Source organism: Cebidichthys violaceus, unplaced genomic scaffold, assembly GCF_023349555.1.
Source record: "Cebidichthys violaceus isolate CVI_PGR_0920_01 unplaced genomic scaffold, fCebVio1.0.p SCAF_13, whole genome shotgun sequence".
Taxonomy (NCBI): domain Eukaryota; kingdom Metazoa; phylum Chordata; class Actinopteri; order Perciformes; family Stichaeidae; genus Cebidichthys; species Cebidichthys violaceus.
In genome coordinates this window covers 5,163,479-5,182,936 of record NW_027176296.1, presented here as the reverse complement: position 1 = coordinate 5,182,936, position 19,458 = coordinate 5,163,479, and the positions used below count along the sequence as shown (strand labels likewise).

Genomic DNA, 19,458 nt, shown 5'->3' with positions numbered 1-19,458 from the left:
TTAAATTAATAAGTCACTTCGTCCCTCTCTGATCTCATTTTTTGTCAGTTTGTATAAAACCTCATTTGCTCATGCACTCAGCTCATTCATTTGACTGTGTTGTGAGTCAATCTGCAGATTCTGTATTAAATTTACAGGCAGATTGTAAATAAAGACTCGATGTGCTTAGTTTAACATGAACCATCCCCAGATTAACCATTAAGTGAATCAGTTAAAGTTGCGATGTTGTCTAGACCCTCTGGCAAAGAATTTAGGAAGTTAAAATATTTAACTCGCATATGGTACTTTATTACCCAGCATGCCATAGGCAATGGTCCTATATTTGCTTGGACGGCAGCAATCTAAAATGTGGATACTCGTGAGACAGAAGATTGAATTAAGGGTGAAGAGGCAGCTTTTTGTGTGTAACAGGCTTTTCAATGTCAACCTTAATGGGTGTCACAGGGTGTGGAGGAACACTGCCAAAGACTAACAAACTCCTGATATGTGCATGGAAAGCCTTCAAATATTTGAGTGTAGTGAAGCTAGAATAAGCTTGCAGCCTTAACAAAAAAAACAAAAGCAAAATTACGTCACTACACCAACCAAGTTATTAGAAGAGTATAAATGTTGGCTTCCTACTGGAAATAATGGATTTGAATGGTTTAATCTATGTTCTAGATTCTGTAGCAGATTTTGTGCTGATGATCAGTAACTTAAATACATTATGTAACACATTTTCTGCTCAAACACTTATTCACATATGCAGTGCTTTTCACCAGACACCATACTCTTTTCAGGATGGACATGCATCCAAAACATAATTTGGTCTGGTCTAATAACACCCTGAATGCAAATCAAATTCAGATTGTGACATTGTTGGTTTGGCATGGATTACAGAAGTGACAAATTGCAACTGTAACCAGCATTTACATAGACATAGAATAACGCCGTCGGTACATTAGTTGTTTCCTGGTTGTGCCATACTGGAGCAGGATTTGTTCTCCTATAATCATATGATGCTATTACAAGATTACCTGCGTTTTGGATCTCAGATAGCTTACTCTTCTTATTCTTATTTTTCAGTGTAACCTCTTAAAGTCATAACTGAATTGGTTTTTCACGTCTTGTCTATTTTCCACAACTAAGGTTTTATTTACGACACTTCTGAGCATTTCCAAAGCTTTATTGAGCTTCTCTTCTCGCTATTTAATGATTTCTAATCATTTCACCGCGGAAATTAGATTATACTTCCATGCTTTTTGTTGTCAATTTGTATTCTCATTAAATGGCCAGGCATCTGAAAGCACAAATGTATAGCACACCTGTGCACTCGCACACGTGCATTAAAGCTGCAGTAGAGGGTTAGGGTTCGGGTCGGCCCTGTGATTGGTTCCAGTCCCCCGGAAGTGATGTAGGTTGGAATAAACTGCGTAGGAGCATCCCGGTGCTGCTTGTTTGCCCGCCGGGAGTTGGTGTTTCCAGCTTTACAGGTCCAGGGAGTTTACTGCACTTCACGATTATCAACTAGCGCCGTGCAGTATCACAGCCCGCAGAGATATGTAGCACAATACGCACTTATCTTTTTACACTAAAAAAGACCGTTTAAAGCTGACTCTAAACGGGCTTGGTGATATGTCACAGCGTTCAGATCTGACTAGAAGCACTGCATTCGGGATTATGTCAACAGAGGTGTTTCGTGGAGAGATTCGAATGAACATATATCTCCAAGTATAGTATTAAAGCAGCCAAACACGATGGATAATCGACGGAAAAGGAAGCTGACGTTCTTTACCATTGGGCTTATATTTCTTCTAAGTGGTGTGGAATATGGTAAGATCTCGTTTTAATTCAATCACGTTCCCTTTAAAATCTAAATGTCGCATAAACATTGACATATTTCATTACATGCATGTAAAGCTATTGTAGATAAAGTTATCACTCGTCGTAATTGAACATTGGTTAGTAATATAGAGTGGTGATTAAAGCCATGTAGAGTGAATTTTACTATTCATACCTTTTTGTTTTTTTTGTGTGCTACATACTGTGATTGAACTTGTGGTTTGACAAGTTGATGAGATGGTATGAACCTGACATTGATGATATGAACCTATCGGATAAAAAATATACTTTGAGCAGGACTATAGTTCTACAAAGGACAGAAGTGGATCAGTAACTTCATTTAACTGTCTATTGTGTTAACTCTGTCTGCCTACATTGTGGTCGCTCTCAAAGCCGTTACTTGGTCATTTACTGTCTAAAAAGTTTCACAAAAAACTAATTTGACCTGTGGAAAATCTTTCATAGGTTGTTAATCAAAATGCCCCAAACAGTACCTAAGGACATGACTCGATGTTCTCACCTGAATCAAGCTGCAGACCAATCCATATTAAGTGAAATCTGGCTGGGGTTAGCACATTGTTTAGCCCTCATACAGATGCCACCTTACGCTTACAATACCCAATACCTTATGATACCCAAGGACATGACCGTTTACATTAACATGATTCTAATGTTGTCCCATATAACAACACCACACCCCTCTAACACCTCTCAATAAGATTCAGAAAGATAAGATTCATTACAAGACTCTTGTGTTAGATTGCACTTCACTGTACATGTTTTTTTTTCATTGCAACTCCCTGTAGGTATAATGTCCTAGTAACTGTAACAAAGAAGCAAAATTCAATTGCATAACTTGGTTTTATCACTCACCCACATACAGATGCCTCTGTCAGGGTTTAGTTTAGTTTATTGGGCAAGGCAAGTTTATTTAGCACATTTCAACAACAAGGCAATTCAAAGTGCTTCACATAAAACCATTAAAAGTATCAAAACATAATGCAAAAGTAAAGGAGATTTAAAAGCAATTAAGAACATTCATTCAAACATTAAAAACAGTCATTAAAACACTAAAAAGCTAAAAACAGTGCAGTGCAGTTTAAGAAATAAAATACAGTAGTAAAATGCAGAAATGTATTAAAATCCTTGAATGTGGTTCAATCAAAGGCAGCAGCAAACAGAAAAGTCTTCAATCTTGATTTAAAGGAGCTGAAGGTCTCAGCAGACCTGCAGCTTTCTGGGACTTTGTTCCAGATATATGGAGCAGAAAAACTGAACGCTGCTTCTCCGTGTTTAGTCCTGACTCTGGGAACAGAAATTAGACCAGTCCCAGACGACCTAAGGGGTCGGGATGGTTCATAGGGTAGCAGCAGATCAGAGATGTATTTTGGCCCCAAACCATTCAGTGCTTTATAAACCAACAGCAGGATTTTAAAGTCAATTCTTTGTTGGACAGGAAGCCAGTGTAAAGACCTCAGAACTGGAGTGATGTGATCTACTTTCTTGGTCTTAGTGAGGACTCGAGCTGCAGCATTCTGAATCAGCTGCAGCTTTCTGATTGACTTTTTACAGAGACCTGTGAACACACCGTTACAGTAGTCCAGTCTACTGAAGATAAATGCATGGACAAGTTTTTCCAAATCCTGTTGAGACATAAGTCCTCTAATCCTTGATATATTCTTCAGGTGATAGTAGGCTGATTTTGTGATTGTCTTGATGTGGCTGTTCAGGTTGAGGTCTGAATCCATAACTACACCTAGGTTTCTGGCTTTGTTTGTGGTTTTTAACGTCAGTGATTGAAGCTGAGCGCTGACTTTCAATCGTTCGTCCTTGGTACCAAAAACAATTACTTCTGTTTTATCTTTGTTTAATTGAAGAAAATTCTGGCACATCCAGTTGTTGATTTGTTCAATGCATTTAGCCAGCCCTTGTATGGGATTATAGTCCCCTGGTGATATAGTTATGTAGATTTGTGTGTCATCTGCATAATTATGATAACGCACTTTGTTGTTTTCCATAATCTGAGCTAGTGGAAGCATATAGATGTTGAACAGAAGAGGCCCCAGTATTGAACATTGGGGAACACCACATGTCATTTTAGTCAGCTCGGATGTGTAATTAGCTACAGACACAAAGTATTCTCTGTCCTTCAAGTAGGATTCAAACCAGTTAAGTGCTGTGCCAAAGAGTCCCACCCAGATTTTTTGTCTTTCTAGTAGTATATCATGGTCGACTGTGTCGAATGCAGCACTGAGATCTAGTAATACTAAGACTGAAGTTCTGCCATTGTCTGTGTTTAAGTGGATGTCGTTGAAAACCTTAACAAGAGCAGTTTCAGTACTGTGGTGCTGTCGAAAGCCTGACTGGAAGACATCAAAACTGTTATTTACAGCCAAGAAGTTGTTCAGTTGTTGAAAAAACGCTTTTTCAATTATTTTACTCAAAGATGGGAGGTTTGATATTGGCCTATAATTTTTCATTGTTGTGGAGTCTAAATTAGCCTTCTTTAGGAGTGGTTTAATAACTGCAGTTTTTAGGGCTTGTGGGAAGACACCTGAGAGAAGGGATGTGTTTACAATCTGTAAAAGATCAGTGGTCATGCAGTTTGAAATATTTTTGAAAAAGTGTGTTGGTAGACTATCCAAGCAGCAGGAGGATGACTTCAGATGTTGACTAATATCTTCTAGGCTTCTAAGGTCGATTGAATGAAATTTTGTCATGATATTTGAATGGATGTTATTCAGAGATGGGGACAACACATATCCTGTGGTTGGTGTGGAGGCACTGACTGCTTGTCTAATTTTCTGAATTTTGTCAGTAAAAAATGAGGCAAATTGATTGCATGCCCAGGTGGATTGGAGCTCAGCAGCTACTGACACTGGAGGGTTTGTTAGCCTGTCGACGGTAGCAAATAAGGCACGTGTATTGTTATTGTTTTTGGTTATGATGTCAGAGAAGAAGGACTGCCTTGCATTTCTAAGTTCCAAATTATAATTGCAAAGTCTCTCTTTATAGATGTCACAGTGAACCTGGAGATTTGTTTTTCGCCACCTGCGTTCAGCTTTCCGACACTCTGTTTTCTCTATTCGGACCAGCGTAGCATTTCTCCATGGAGATCTTTGCTTACCCGAAACATCCTTCACTTTAGTGGGTGCAATGGCATCAATAACATATTTAACTTTAGAATTGAAGGTATCTACAGGCTCATTGACTGAGATGCAAGAGAGGGCTGGTGTGGAGGAGTACTTCTGAATAAATAGTTCACTGGTGTTTTCAGAGATGTAACGTTTTGTCACAACCTTGGTTTGGACATTTGTGTGCAAGGAGATTGCACTCTCAAAGAAAACACAGAAATGATCAGAGAGTGCAACATCAGTCACAGCAACCTTGGAAATGTTTACACCCTTGGTGATGATTAGGTCCAGAGTGTGCCCTCTGTTGTGGGTGGGTCCTGTCACATGCTGAGTCAGATCATAGTTTTCAAGGACACCACATAGTTCTATAGACCCTCTGTCCTGGGGATTATCAACATGGATATTAAAATCGCCAACAATAACAACACAGTCAAAATCAATACAGATTATAGACAGCAGTTCAGTAAACTCATCAAAGAAGGTTGCACAGCGTCAGCGCCATGGAGGCATTAAAATGGAGAACAAGCTACCACTCTCTCAGCATGACTAGCACCTAGAACTGAAACATACAGACATCATCTAATCTCTTGTTTTACCCACTGATAAATATGTCACTATAGGGCTCAGGAGAGTCACAAGGTTGTAATAAACACTGATGAGGTGCCACAAGGATGCAGCCCAACAGAGCCACAGTGTGGTCGATTGACTCCAAATAGGAAATGATGACACAGATGACTCGGCATCGCTAAGTTAGCCAGTGTAGGCTCAGCAGATTTGGAATACAATGTTCACTTCATATGTTGTGTGTTGTTCAAGTCAGACACTGAAGTGTAACATTACTTCAGATGAAAGTGTACTTCAGAAGGCAGATACAAACTGATTCTGCTTCCTTTTGTGTCCCCAGCGGTAATATTGCCCACAATATGGAGGTATTTGCAGACATTGGATGCAGCACCCTACTTTCTGGGTTTGGCCCTGTCGGCATTCAGCTTGAGCGGCCTCCTGACGGGACCGCTGTTTGGCCACTGGTCCGACCGAACGCAGACCACCAAGAAGATCATCTTATTTGCCAACTGTTTTGAGATAATTGGTGAGTCCTCTCATATTTGTATTTATACCACTACTGCCTTGAAACCGTATTCTCATTTCAAAAACACAACTTCCTTTGTTATTCTAATTGTGTTAATATTGTACATGGCTAACTTTATTATTTTTTTTACAACTTTTTGCTCTCCAGGTAATTTCATGTACTTTATGGGCTTCTCCAAGTGGCTGTTATTGTCAAGCAGACTGGTGGCAGGTGGGTTTGCACCAAATGACACTCTGACTTATTACCCATTTAGCTGGTGGCAAGCCAGTAGAATACACCTCTCATACCAGTAAAACCTGGCAGTATCATTATGTAAAGATTTAAATTTGAGCTTGTAAATAAAATGTTGCATCGTCGTTTGAGCCTTCTAACAGCTGCTGTTCAGTATATTTTAAATGTGACGCATATTTAACCCAAAAATGATAACATTAGAATATATGGTTGACCAGCTAAGTATATCCAAAATGCTTGAAAACACTGGCATACATTTTTCTCTTTGTAAGAATGCTCAATAGTAGCCACAAATCCCCAAATTTCAGCACATTGATCATGCTTTGAAACTTTAACCTGCGGTGACGCAGTATACCACTTTAACTCTGATGTTGTGTGTTTTAGGTATATAATAATACATTATGTGACATAATACCACAAGGTTGTACATCCTCTCCAGAGCTCCAGGTTTTAACCTCAATGTTTCAGTAATGTAATTTACTCATGAAATATGTATTTTCCCCAGGCATTGGCACAGGTGCTGGCTCATCTATCTTTGGCTTCCTGACCCGAAGCACCTCTCCTGACGACCGCGCCACTGCATTTGCTTCTGTCATGGCATGTCGACAAGCTGGCCTTCTGATTGGTCAGTGTATCTCTGCTTTCTTATGACAAATTCCAAAGGCTGCCAACTGATCATTTGAGTTTAATTGGGATTGAACTGGAATGGTTTTGTGATCTTTACACAGAAAATAAGATTGGGATTTGAATGGAATTACTTGCCATCTAGCCTCCCATTTAAGCTTAGAGCTCACAAGCAAATTTAGATAATAATTTAGATAATAATACAAGTAGCCTGTATGATTGTAGTTGCTTTTAGATTAGTTTGCTACTTGCCAAGATTGTGCTGAATGATTTGCAAAGATTTTGGGGTGACATGTGGTTAAAATGCATGTTTTAACTTTGGGTTTGACACAGGTCCAGCATTTAACATCTTCCTGAGGCTGTGTGATTTCCACCTGGGTCCTTTTGTGGTCAATAAATATACGTCGCCAGGGGTAAGGGTCCGCATTAAGTTGTTTCTACTTCGCAGCTGCCCCCTCAAAGAAAAGTTGTAACTCTTTATCCATCTCCTGCAGTTGTTCATGTGCCTGCTGTGGACTCTCCTTCAAGTAGCGGTGATCTTCATGTACTGGGACCTACCGCCTTTAGAGAAGGGCAAGGCCAAGGAGAGTCTGACAAGCCAGAGCAGGGAGGAGGTGGAGGAGGATCAAGGGCTGATGGAAGAGGACAATGACGAGGAAAAGCCGCTAATGGGGTCACAGGAGCTGGGGGGGTCCTACGGCTCAGTTGTGACAACTAACGGCTCAGTTGTGACATCCAACCCAGCCGGATACGACTCCTCTGCTGCCTCAAAGGCCACGTTGCATCATATCTCTCCACCTCCCTCTTCCGTGCCACCGGAGTCCCATGCGTCTTCCAGCCCCTTTAAGAATTTCAGCATATCCCGAGGTAGGTGGTTTACAGTGCGTGTGTCAATATCATTCTTGGTCCATAAAAAGTCAGTGAAAAGTTGTAAAACGCATTTAAATTCTTAAAAATGATGTCTCTGACCCTCTTTGTAGAGTTCCTGAGAGAAGAAGTGGTCGTGCTGCTGGCTGCTCAGTTCATCACCCTCTTCAATCAGACAGCGCTGGAGGTGCAGACAGAAACGCACACATACACAAATAAAGTCTCTTTATATTTCTTTAGTTAAGGATCACTTTCCTAAAACAAGTAGAGTAATCGTTCTGCTTTCAATGAATTGATTTTTGTTTCTAAATAATTTAGAAACAAATGAAACCATGCTGGGGTAGGAATTATTATGGGATACTTCCAGCAGACATTTTTACTCAGGAAGTTTTCAGGACTTTGTGACGATTGACTTGCTGATATGTGTTTTTATGCACTGTACCAACATCTCCACACGTTCCCTCCTCAGACCATGGTGACTCCGATGACCCAGAAGTACTTCAGCTACGGGGAGCTGGAGAACAGCGTGATGTACTGTCTGTGCGGTGTGGAGGTGATCGCTGGCTTCCTGTTTGTGCGCTGGCTGAGCCAGCGTGTTGCTGATCGAGTGGTCCTGGCCGTCGGTCTGACCATTTGCAACATCTCTGGGGTCTGGTGCCTCATCTTCTTGGCTAACCCACTAGGTCAGACTGCACTGAATAAACTGTTGCTATTGTACACACAGATCTTCATCAACTGTAACTGATGCTGCTACAAAAGTTGATCTCCCACGAAGAGTCAGTTTAATGGTGCATTATTTACTGATGAGGCCTGCTTGACAAAGCAGGTTTGCATGTTTATATGAATAACTGCTGAATATAGAACATCCTTAAATCTGGTAAACACTCTTGTATACAATAGATACAAATTCTATGACAACCATCCTCTCGATCAAACATTTGAAATACCCCATTAGAATTTGGCTGTATCGTGCGTGTATCAGTGTTTTGGTGTTTTCTTTTGCAGGTGCTTTCCCCTGGCAGCTAACTGAGTTCATCATTGGGGTGTTTCTGCAGGTTTTGGGTTTGCCATTTGTAGCCGTGGCTCAGGTTTCCCTCTTCTCCAAAATTACTTCTGAGAAAACACAAGGTGAGAAACTGCACCATCCATTGGAAAATAGAAAGCATTGCATGTTTGAAAGTGTGTCCTGTACCTCGCGTTTTTTGGTGTGTTGAGTCTTTGCGCCTTGCTTGTATTGCAGGTTTTAGTCAGGGAGTACGACGCTCAGTGGGAGGTCTAGCTACCATCCTCGGCCCTCTGTGGGCTGGTGGCCTTACCGAGAACATGTATATCATGATGGGGGTGATGATGGCACTGCTGGCACTGCTAACGGTATGCAAAAGGGAACTAAAAGACAGAGAATGTGTCTATTTACAAGTCATCCAGTCTGGGTGAGGGTGATTATGACTGTGTTTTGGGGAATTGTCACTCACTGCACCATGTGAGGACTAATTTCGCCACCAGTTTTGGTAGTAATTATTATTGTGCTCAAATTTAATCAAATCTACTTCAGTGGAACTTTACTGTGTCCTGAATCTCAATACTTTTGTAGTGCCATGCACCTATAGGTATAAATACCAAATACTTTGATTTACCCTCATTTAAAATGTGCACGAGACACAGATCTTATTTCCATTTCAAGCAAAAATTGCAATGACAGTTTTTCTTTTTTTGCAGCAAGAATCTAATTAGAATGAATAAGAAACAAACAAAGCTCAGGAAAGGGTTTCCAGTTAGGAATAGGAGATGCGAGTTGACATCTTATAGCCAGCAGCTTCTCTTGCGCTCGGGAACATACAAGCATAACGAAATGCTTGTAATGCCTGTAATGAAGCGTGGGCAAACCATAGCTCAGCAACCAAATGTTTCCACTATCACTGAGAAAGACGGATACACAACTTGAGTGTGTGCCTGCGTTAGAAGGACTCAGTGTGTACACTTTGAAACAGGTGAAAGGGAGTCCACCTTTCTTTTAAATTAGGCCCACCGGGAAGCTGCCTTCACAGCCCTGTCTTTTCTTTCTTACATTCTTTCATTGGTAATGACATGTTGTTACATCACTGACAGCTCTGAAGCAGGGTGTCGAGATTCAGGGTTTCACCAAATCAGTCAGTTTTCAGGATTCATTTTGCAGCTGAGTGAAGAAAAGTGCTTAGTGTGAAAATCAAATTATTTGCTCAGGCATCAGACTTTTTGGTCTTTATTTTAATGTATCATTTTCAGATTCATGAGAAATTCTTTTATAGACAACTTATTTGTAAGAGATTTCTAAGTTGAGTTTATTACTGAGAGAGATCTCAGAAAATGAATATAAGAAATGTACAAGAGAATCCAACACTTGTTTTTTTCTCTTAGAGCTTCATTGCCAAACAGTTTTTGTTCTCTTCTTTTTGTCTTTCTTGTATTAAAACTAGTCTAATATTGTCTTATACAGATGATGCTGGCTTTCTCATACAACCGGCTAGTTGCACCTGCTACAGAGGAGCAAGTGGACGACGCGGACAACTGTGGCTGATGTGATGCAATAAAATTGGATATGGAAGGTAGCCTTTTATAAACATAATATATTTAATAAAGGAAGACATTGAATCACGTTTACGTATCCAAAGACTTACAATAAGACCTGTATTTTATTCATGCAAGACAATTTTTGTTCTTGCATGCATTCATATTATGAGCCAGTAACAATCAAAATGGTCACTGGGATTTTGGACCCCTTTGTCCGTAATAATAAATTGCTATATTCCATGTTTTTGGTTTGACTGGCAAACAATATCTTTCGTCGGATAACTTCCGGACTCTAAATAACAGTGTTGTCTACCACCATACTGCCTCTAATGCTGCATTTCTTTCCCTTCTGCCTGTGCACAATGGAGGATTCCCTGTCCTGCACCTTACACACCCTCCACAGTTTCACTTTCTGCGTTGAGACCAGCATGCAGAGTGATAACACCCACACACACACTAACGGCACACACCTCACTATCTCCTGAGGGCTTACTTAAGACTTGGACTAGTCAGATTTGTCTACAGAGGTTAATCAAAACACTCGTATGGTGTATACGTATATTTCCCATGGAAATATGGAATCCTGCTGCGTGTGCAAGCTCTGGATGAAAAACATTTCTATCCTTTTGTGTTGTGTACCGGTACTACACTGGATTCATCACACTCTGACCTTAACGAACACGCCAAATGTTTGTGGATTTAGGTGACCCATGTCCTTGAGCTGTATGAGAATAAATTAGCTGTTCAGCTTTGATACTTTTTTGGGAAAAACAGGCAAATATTTATCAAGCTTACGGAAAATAGTCAGATGAGTGATATTACCAAAAGTTTTTTTTATGTGTAAGGAGTTTTTTGGAATGTAGAAAAAAAACAGGCTTTATTGTCCTCCAAGTTAAAATACATATATTTTGGACCAAGATTTTATTTGCTGATACATCAGAACGAATTTAGCCTTGATGAAATATAGTTTCAATCCACTACTTTACTCATATTTATTCCATCTACGTCTGATATAATGGACACAGAGAAATATTTGAAAAACTTTACGTCTTTTTTTTTATTCATTTAACAGTTAAATTGTTTTTTTGAATTAATACTTTCAGAGGGGCCCCTACCATTGAAGCAGTGTAATGAGTTATTGTCTAAAAGAACCACTAACATAAAATAACTGAATTAATGTGCGTTTTAACTATTTGTCATCCGGAGTCTTTATCGTCCCATGGTGATGAAAAAGCTGCATTTGAAACCTCACAGTAATACAATTCTCAGGGAAACGCCTAAATACAATGGTAATTATAATTTCTAATCTTCCTGTCTTAAAGGCTGACAAAGGATAAAATAAGTTTCCTGCTTAAAAGAAATGTTTAATGCTGATGTAGTACATATTTTCAACACTAGTGGGCACTCTTAGACTTTCTACCAAAGTATATCCCCGTCTTTCCTGCTGAGCCTAATGCTTGCAGTGTGATCTCAGTCAGTATGATAACTCCATTCGGTCAGGTGCACTATCACACACATTTAGGGAAAAACTGCTTTCATTGGGAACTTTGTTGTACAAAAATAGTATAGTTGTTTTTTAGGTTACAGTACAAAAAATTAATACCAATCAGGAAAATAACTTCTGTAAGCTTGGCATTATGTGTTGTACCTCTCTGTAATTTGTTCAGGTTTTATCATTACAAACACAAAAAATGTTATAAACTTTGAGACTATTTGTTTCAAATTTATTATGTATTTATTTCTTAAATATTTTTATGGCCCTTAACATGTACACCCAACTTTTTTTTTATTCCTTGTTTCTATGCAGAAGACATGAACGTTTATTGCATTACATTGGCTTGTGTTTCATTATTCTCTCAAGAGTGTGTGTGTGTGTGTGTGTGTGTGTGTGTGTGTGTGTGTGTGCGTGCGCGCGCACGGTAAAAGATATTAACATATAAAAACAAAAATAATGATATTATAATATAATTCACAAGAAACCTATGTAGGCGTATAATATATTAATAGTACATTTATATTTAATATGCAGTTTATTTAAGCTCATTCCTTTTTTAGTAGGTAACATGCTATCAACTCAAATTGAATACAGTATATATGGAAATATTTATAGCAAATTATCACATTTCATTTGTGATAATGTTGCCAATGGTAACTTTTTTCCCCCTTTCCATAACAGCATTAAAGAGTGCTATGTGTGAAATAATAATGAATGTCTTGGGACATGAATTAATCATTGTCTTTACTTTTTTTTTTTAATTAAATACATAGTCTTTTCTTTTCAAAATATTGTTTCATTCAAATTTAAATTATTGTATTTTCTTTTTTTTCTCAAGATTTATTTTTTATTTTGGTTGTAAAATTCATAATATTTGTTCATAGTCATTCTAATATATTTTATACTTTCATTTTCAGTTTATTAGTTCTTAGATTTAGTATTTTTTTTAATTTGTAAGGGACCATGAACAAAATATTGATCGAAAATGTTAGTTATTTTTATGTTAAACATAAATTGTAACAGACTTAGTTCAGAGCTTATAGTGCTAGTTGTTTTTAATGTGGATAATATTGGTGGCAATGGCTATTATATATATATATATATATATATATATATATTAATATATATATATATATATTAATATATATATATATATATATATATATATATATTAATATATATATATATATATATTAATATATATATATATATATATATATTAATATATATATATATATATATTAATATATATATATATATATATTAATATATATATATATATATATTAATATATATATATATATATATTAATATATATATATATATATTAATATATATATTAATATATATATTAATAAAGAAATATTCCATTATAATCTAATAAGTCTTTTTTCTGAATGTTTATTTGATGTATGTATGCACCACAATATTTAATTTACAACCCAGTAGAATAATTAGTGACAATATTTTCTTATAAATAAATATGGATATTTCTTAAATAACAATTTATAAATGTACAATATGTAATGTGAATATAATCTGAATTTACTTATGTATATATTTTTGATTTTATTTACAGTACATATTTATATATAATTTGTATTTTCTTTATTATGATTCTATAATACAAATTGAATACAATTGTAACATGCAACATTATTTTGAAAGTGTCTCTGCAATATTTCAAAATAGCATGCATCATCTATGAAAAATATTACTCACAAGGAATTTTACTAAAAAAATAGACCACAGACCTTCTTGGTTTCCAGATGATTTTAGACCACAGCATGTTTTTAAAGCGACATGATAACCAGCACATTTCTAAACCCGGTGTTCTAATCATTGGTCTTAATGGTTAATGGGTGTGTGGACGGGGCCCACTGGGGGTCGCTGTGATTTAGCCAACAGAACCAGAAAGTAGGGCATAGTTGGGGTCTGTCTTACGCATGACGACACGCCGTCTGCCTGCTGACGTAGTGGCGAGGGGGTGTGGCCTTAGACGTGAACTCTCAAAATGAACCCATTTTCATGTTGGGCGGGGCAGGCTCCGAAATGTTACGACACAGGGCAAGTAAAAGGAATATTTGGTTATTTTTTCTTAACTGGACCCCTCCACCACCCATCACACACACACACACACACACACACACACACACACACACACACACACACACACACACACACACACACACACAGCCAACAGCGGCAGTCTGACCGAACAGTGACCCTGCGTATCAGGGTCACTGTTCGGTGTCATATCAGCAGCGGTTGTTGGGTTGAGTTTGGTAAGCTCACTCCTCCTCCTCCTTCCCTGCCAATCACAGGGATATGGTACGAGGCATATACAGCCTAATTCAATGATGATAATGGACGTGAACTTTTGATGAACTGTGTTTTTTCGACAAGAGGGCAGCGAGGGCAAGTGGAGTTCAGTGGGACTTAAACGTTCATAGTTTTCAATCTCATTCCCTAAACTGGGTTTGGTTAGTGTAGGGATGATTTTGGATGATGTACTCCGACACTGGGGCTTGTGGGACATCGCAGCTCAGTCCAACATACATATTTTACCCATGGGAGTGTGGACAAAGGCACACTGCAGCATCAGCCGCCACTTTTCCCACATATCTTCTTTATCTTGCTCTTGCACTTTACAAGACCCTCTCTCCGTTCATTGGACAGCTTAGCAGTTCATGAATAACACCTTCAATTTGGTCATTATTAGACTTTCATGATGGTAGTCGAGATGGGTAATAAATGGATAGAAGGGCTTTCAAACCTGGACTTCAAAGCTTTTGAGCTGCCAAGCGTATGCAATATTTAGTTTGTGCTCTAGTGTCACGGATTCTTAATGTTTTTGCAAAAACTGCTCGAGCCACTGTCAAATCAAAATGGTGGCACCGACAGAAACCTGTGAAAGTCTGTGAGTGTCCCTGCATGAGTAGCACTTGAACCTTGTGTTAATAATACATATGTCACTCCGCAGAGCTGGGGCATCTGGAAAGCAAGACGGTTATGGCAAAAAAAGGGACAAGCAGAGTGCTTGAGTTGTGGTATAGCGGGAAAAAAGTGATGTGTTGCGACAGGAAGTCTGCCATAACGAAGGGTAAAATGCAATACATTCTCACGCCAGAGTTAGACTTAAACCTAGTTTCTTAAGTTGTAAAGGTCATCTGGACAGTCTAGTTTGGTTGATGTTACAAATGGAAGTCCAGCTGAAAATTGAGCTCCATTTCTGTCACCCGAGGCTGTGTGACATGCAGGATTCTTTCTCCATTGGTCCTATCAGGAAAGCACAGTTGTGTAATGCTTCTTCTGTCTGAATGAATAATTAAGTCAGCGTAGCCTATGGCCGGAGCACTCTGGGCTGTGTTGTGCAAGCTAGCCAGCTGCTGTTGCGCTGAGAGTTCTGTTTTGCCAAATGTGTCACGCTTCAGTCATCTTCAGTGCTGGAAGTTTGCTTCTAACAACAGTCTTCACCCTCTCTTTGATCATAAAACATCATACACTTGCTCTGGATTTGTAATTCTGATGGGTCTTTTTGATCCTTGACATGGCACTAGTTCTGTTTCAAGTCTTGACCCGTGTGGTCAATGACAGTAGCAGCACATTAGGGATTTAGGATACTTATGTCCCATTTGACACCTTTTCAAACTCTTTATGTTGGCCGGTCTGTGAAAAGAATACTAATTTGTGCTTTTCTCTGTAGCTCTATCCTATCTTCTTTCATTTCTTTAATGCAGCTCAGTGAATCCGCAATTCCTCACATTAAAGTTTTAGTTGGATATGTTTTGAAGATGGGTCTGCTCTGGAGGCATATAAATGAGATTATGTGTTGAGGTAAACACATTATAAATGTCAAAAAGTTGTTTTTTTTTCTGGCAAAGCACTGAGGCCCAGAAATAGAGAAACAATGAAAAAGAGGAGCTACCAAACAGCTAGAGCATGAAAAATATACAATTATACATGTTAATATGTCTGGCAGTCTTTTGTTGTCATTGAAGCTACAATATTTCTTGAAAATATTTTCTATTCTGGGTTAACTAATATCCAATCTCCACATATTTGCTACTTCTCTTGTTCTGACAACTATCATCCCACACCCGCACCCACCCAAGCAGCCACGATTGTACCTCCACCCTCGCCCGCCCCCTTTTGCTCCCAGAACAGAGATTACTAGCCCATCTGTATCACCAAAGCCAGGCCACGCTAAGCCGATGGGAGCCCTGCTCAGCAAGGCACCGCCGCAATTGTTAGCCCTGATTAACTTGATGTGGCGCTCAGTAGAGGGAACAGTGTGAAAATCAAGCCAGTGCCGTGACCCAGTGCCCTGCCGCTGAACCAAGGGTAAACTGGGCAAACTTGGGGAGGGCGGATGGGAAAAGGAGCCTGGAAAAAAGAGAGAGGAGTGAAAACAGAATTAAAAGAGAGACAGAGCGATGGCAAAGAGATTAAGGCGGCTTGAAGCTTCTACCAAACATTGTGCAGGAGCAACAGATATATGCACATACATATCTTTCTCTATTTAAGTCCAATGCAAACTAGATGCCAGTTACGATATAGACCCCAGCGTTAAAACATAAATTGGTTTGACTTTCAGTGGCCCTGCGATGGGCTTCTGTCGAGCTGCTGGATGCAACAGGACATCAAAGATTCAGATATATTGACATCATTACACAGAAGAGACAGTGTAGATGTTTGCTGCATATTTTTACATTTTGAAAGACAGCATACACGGTTCACTTACCTCCATTAAAATAAAGATTCCATTTGTGTATTGTCCCCCAGCATACGTCTTTTAACGTGACAAGAAATCCTGATTGTTTCTTGCACAACCGTATTATGGTCGTACCCCAGTTATTTTGGTTTATTTGTATATGGAGCGTTAAATAATTAAATACAATGCAACTCCTTATCAGGTAACATTTTAACTTTTTATATAAACAGGGATGAAATATACAACAAAGTATTAAATCACCGCTGTGCCATGGATAATGCTCTATTATATGCATATGCAGACATTCAGTTGTATGTCCTTCGCATGATTCCTCACAGAAGAGACTTAGATTCATACTGTTTGCACATTAAGATGCATTTGCTCATCTAGCTTTGTACCTAGGAATGTGTTGCTGCCAATGTCTCAGTCTGAAAGGTCAAGTTAGACCATATGTCAACAGCAATGCCAGCCTTGATATTTGGGTTATGACATATTGCCGGACCAAGCTGACAGGAAGCCATCAGGCGTGTTGCCTGGCAGGAGTTCATCTTGTTTATTTGGATTCCAGCTCAATGTAAAAATACTGTAAATAGAATATAGGCCAGTGTGTTTTACCCACAAGCTCTGTTGCACTTGAATTAAGACATATTTCAGTGCAGATTTGTCAGCACATATGGTTGAGAGACAATACATTTTGTTGTTTTTTTATTCCTAAATCAAATAGGTGTAAGGTAGACATTTATGAAATGTATGAAATTTAAATTTCAAGTCTCTCTCTATTAAAAATTAAGTAGATGTTCGTAATGGATACAAATGTGCTGAACACAGCCGTGGGGTTATCTATGGCACGTCCACAGTCATATGAAGTTAGACGTCTGAACGACCTACTGGCATTTTCTTCCTGATTAACCCACGGCTCCGTTTTTGTCAAAACTGTGACCGAATGTGACGTGTGGGAGAATGTGACCACGGACTACAGCATATTTGTCCATCTCTATCTGTTGCTATATGTTAAACATTTGAAGAAGCATAAAAGATTGAAAGGGACAAGTTATTTATGTATAATATTTGGGTAGGTATATAAACTTAAACATAAAATTGGACCTATGAATTCAGGCACTTTAATATAGCTAAAACGCTATCAGCATTCCTTTACAGTCTATTTCTATTTAAAATAAAGGCCCAATTTGGAGAAATACAGTTGAGTTTTTTCAATTAGATTTTGAAACTGTATTAAATTTTATCATGTTACATTTGCACTGTCAAACATTTTAAAACTGTCATAATTGGGTAAGAAATGTTTTCATATGTGTGTGCTAGAATATTTATACAAAATCTATAAATAGTATAGGTGCCAAAATAATAAAAAAAATTATTTACTTGTAGCTGTCTACATGGTGGGGAGGGAGTATTGTTATATTAGGACGCTTTAAGGAAATAATACCTTACAATGACACCCTAAACACATGCAGAGATAATACATGTTGAACCCTGTAACAACCCAACAGGCCCTTCCCTTTCTCAGGTCCTGGCCATTTCTCCTTTGACCTAATAATTAAGCTGCTTGCGGTGTTATAAGTTGAGAAGCAGCTTTGCCAAACTGCACTGACAAATCTCTCTCGACTGAACTACTGCTTTGTCTTACGTGGATGCTTCCTAGCTCCCTTGTTGAACTCCAAAATATATTATTATCACACAGAGAAATGAATCCTACATTTGCCATCTGTGAGAATGAGTATGGAAAAGTATTGTAAACAGCATGAGCTGAAGAGCATGCTTCATAAGCTGATCTTTTTTGATATGTCATAAATGTGAGAAATTTTAATTTGAAGAAATACAGCTTTGACCACATGCATGAGTGACTGTCACATTGTATCAAGAGCCTGTATTCTGAAAGTCATAACAGGAGTAAAGGCAGAGAAGAGTATAGGGAAGATGGAAACATATAGGACCTGGTGGTTAGATGGTATGTACTATAACAAAATGGTCACACGATTGAGCTTCACAATATCCAGTGTGTGAATAACCATATGAGCTTCAAGGACAATACCAGTGAGTTGGCATGTTTAAACCCATTTACTTCAGATCAAATATCTCTTTTATTACAATTAACTGTTTTGCAAACTATGTTGTAGTGTTTTTAGATTTTGTATTTTGCCTTCAAAGAAGCTTTTGGTTTCCATCAATTCCATATGGCAAAAAAGAAAAATCAGTTGCAGACTCCTTAATTAAACTTGTTTAAGTTGTATAAACCATCACAGTCACTGATTCAATACAGTTTATTTATTGTTACAAGCTAATGCAGTTTCAATGTAGATTGATAGGAATAGTCTGGAGGGTGTTTTCTCAACGATAATGCAACTTTGACAAAATCTGAAACTCTTCAGCACAGTTTCCGAAGTGGTCTGCATAAATGTAAAGTATACATAAACTTTAGTTAAAGTGCTACAGCATGCACAAACACTAACCCAACAAGTTTAACTACTTCTACTAGTTATGATACATGTACTTGGGTACTAAATGGCTGAAATATAAAATATAGATGTTCTAATACAGAAATCCTATTTAGAGGGTGTATCTTGTGTGTTCACGTCAAGTACGTTTTGGACGAATTTCATCACATTATGTGGCGTTAACATAAGATCGGTGCCAGATGAGAACATTCCTAGCCGGATATCTTTAGGTTGAAATAAAAATAATAATAAGCCTGAAGATTTGAATCTGTCTGCTTCAAACTGCAGTGTATTTCATAAGATGTGAGAAATTAAAGTGAACTAACTACCAAAGAAACTAAAACCTGGGTATACCAAGCTAGTTGATGACAGAGGCATCAGTTGATTGCACTTGGATAGGGTTTTTCCTTCATTTGTTCTGTATTATTATTTTTTTTTTTAAAAGGTGCAACTCAAACTTGCTGTGCTTGAGTTGCAGGGCC

The 19,458-nt window shown here is 38.3% G+C and overlaps 1 protein-coding gene across 3 annotated transcripts; it reads left to right on the top strand.

Annotated features, from left to right (window-relative positions):
- The first annotated feature begins 1,451 nt into the window (after positions 1-1,451).
- On the top strand, positions 1,452-12,884 carry mfsd8l1 (major facilitator superfamily domain containing 8-like 1). 3 transcript variants are annotated; one of them, XM_068707494.1, is made up of 12 exons: positions 1,452-1,812; positions 5,860-6,045; positions 6,193-6,255; positions 6,782-6,901; positions 7,234-7,313; positions 7,395-7,767; positions 7,881-7,954; positions 8,237-8,450; positions 8,773-8,895; positions 9,008-9,138; positions 10,241-10,349; positions 10,683-12,884. In XM_068707494.1, the coding sequence occupies exons 1-11, from the start codon at positions 1,737-1,739 to the stop codon at positions 10,319-10,321; spliced, it is 1,521 nt and encodes a 506-aa protein (XP_068563595.1). In that variant the 5' UTR covers positions 1,452-1,736; the 3' UTR covers positions 10,322-10,349; positions 10,683-12,884. The 3 variants fall into 3 exon arrangements, with proteins under 3 accessions (XP_068563595.1, XP_068563594.1, XP_068563596.1); XM_068707493.1 differs by having other exon boundaries at positions 10,241-12,884; XM_068707495.1 differs by lacking the exons at positions 10,241-10,349; positions 10,683-12,884 and having other exon boundaries at positions 8,823-8,895; positions 9,008-9,093.
- Positions 12,885-19,458: the final 6,574 nt, after the last annotated feature.

Bases quoted from the DNA above. Each gene is read 5' to 3' on its own strand.
- mfsd8l1 (XM_068707494.1), top strand. From the start codon at position 1,737: ATGGATAATCGACGGAAAAGGAAGCTGACGTTCTTTACCATTGGGCTT. The intron at 6,046-6,192 runs GTGAGTCCTCTC...TTTGCTCTCCAG, and splicing joins CAACTGTTTTGAGATAATTG to GTAATTTCATGTACTTTATG. The intron at 9,139-10,240 runs GTATGCAAAAGG...TGTCTTATACAG, and splicing joins CACTGCTGGCACTGCTAACG to ATGATGCTGGCTTTCTCATA.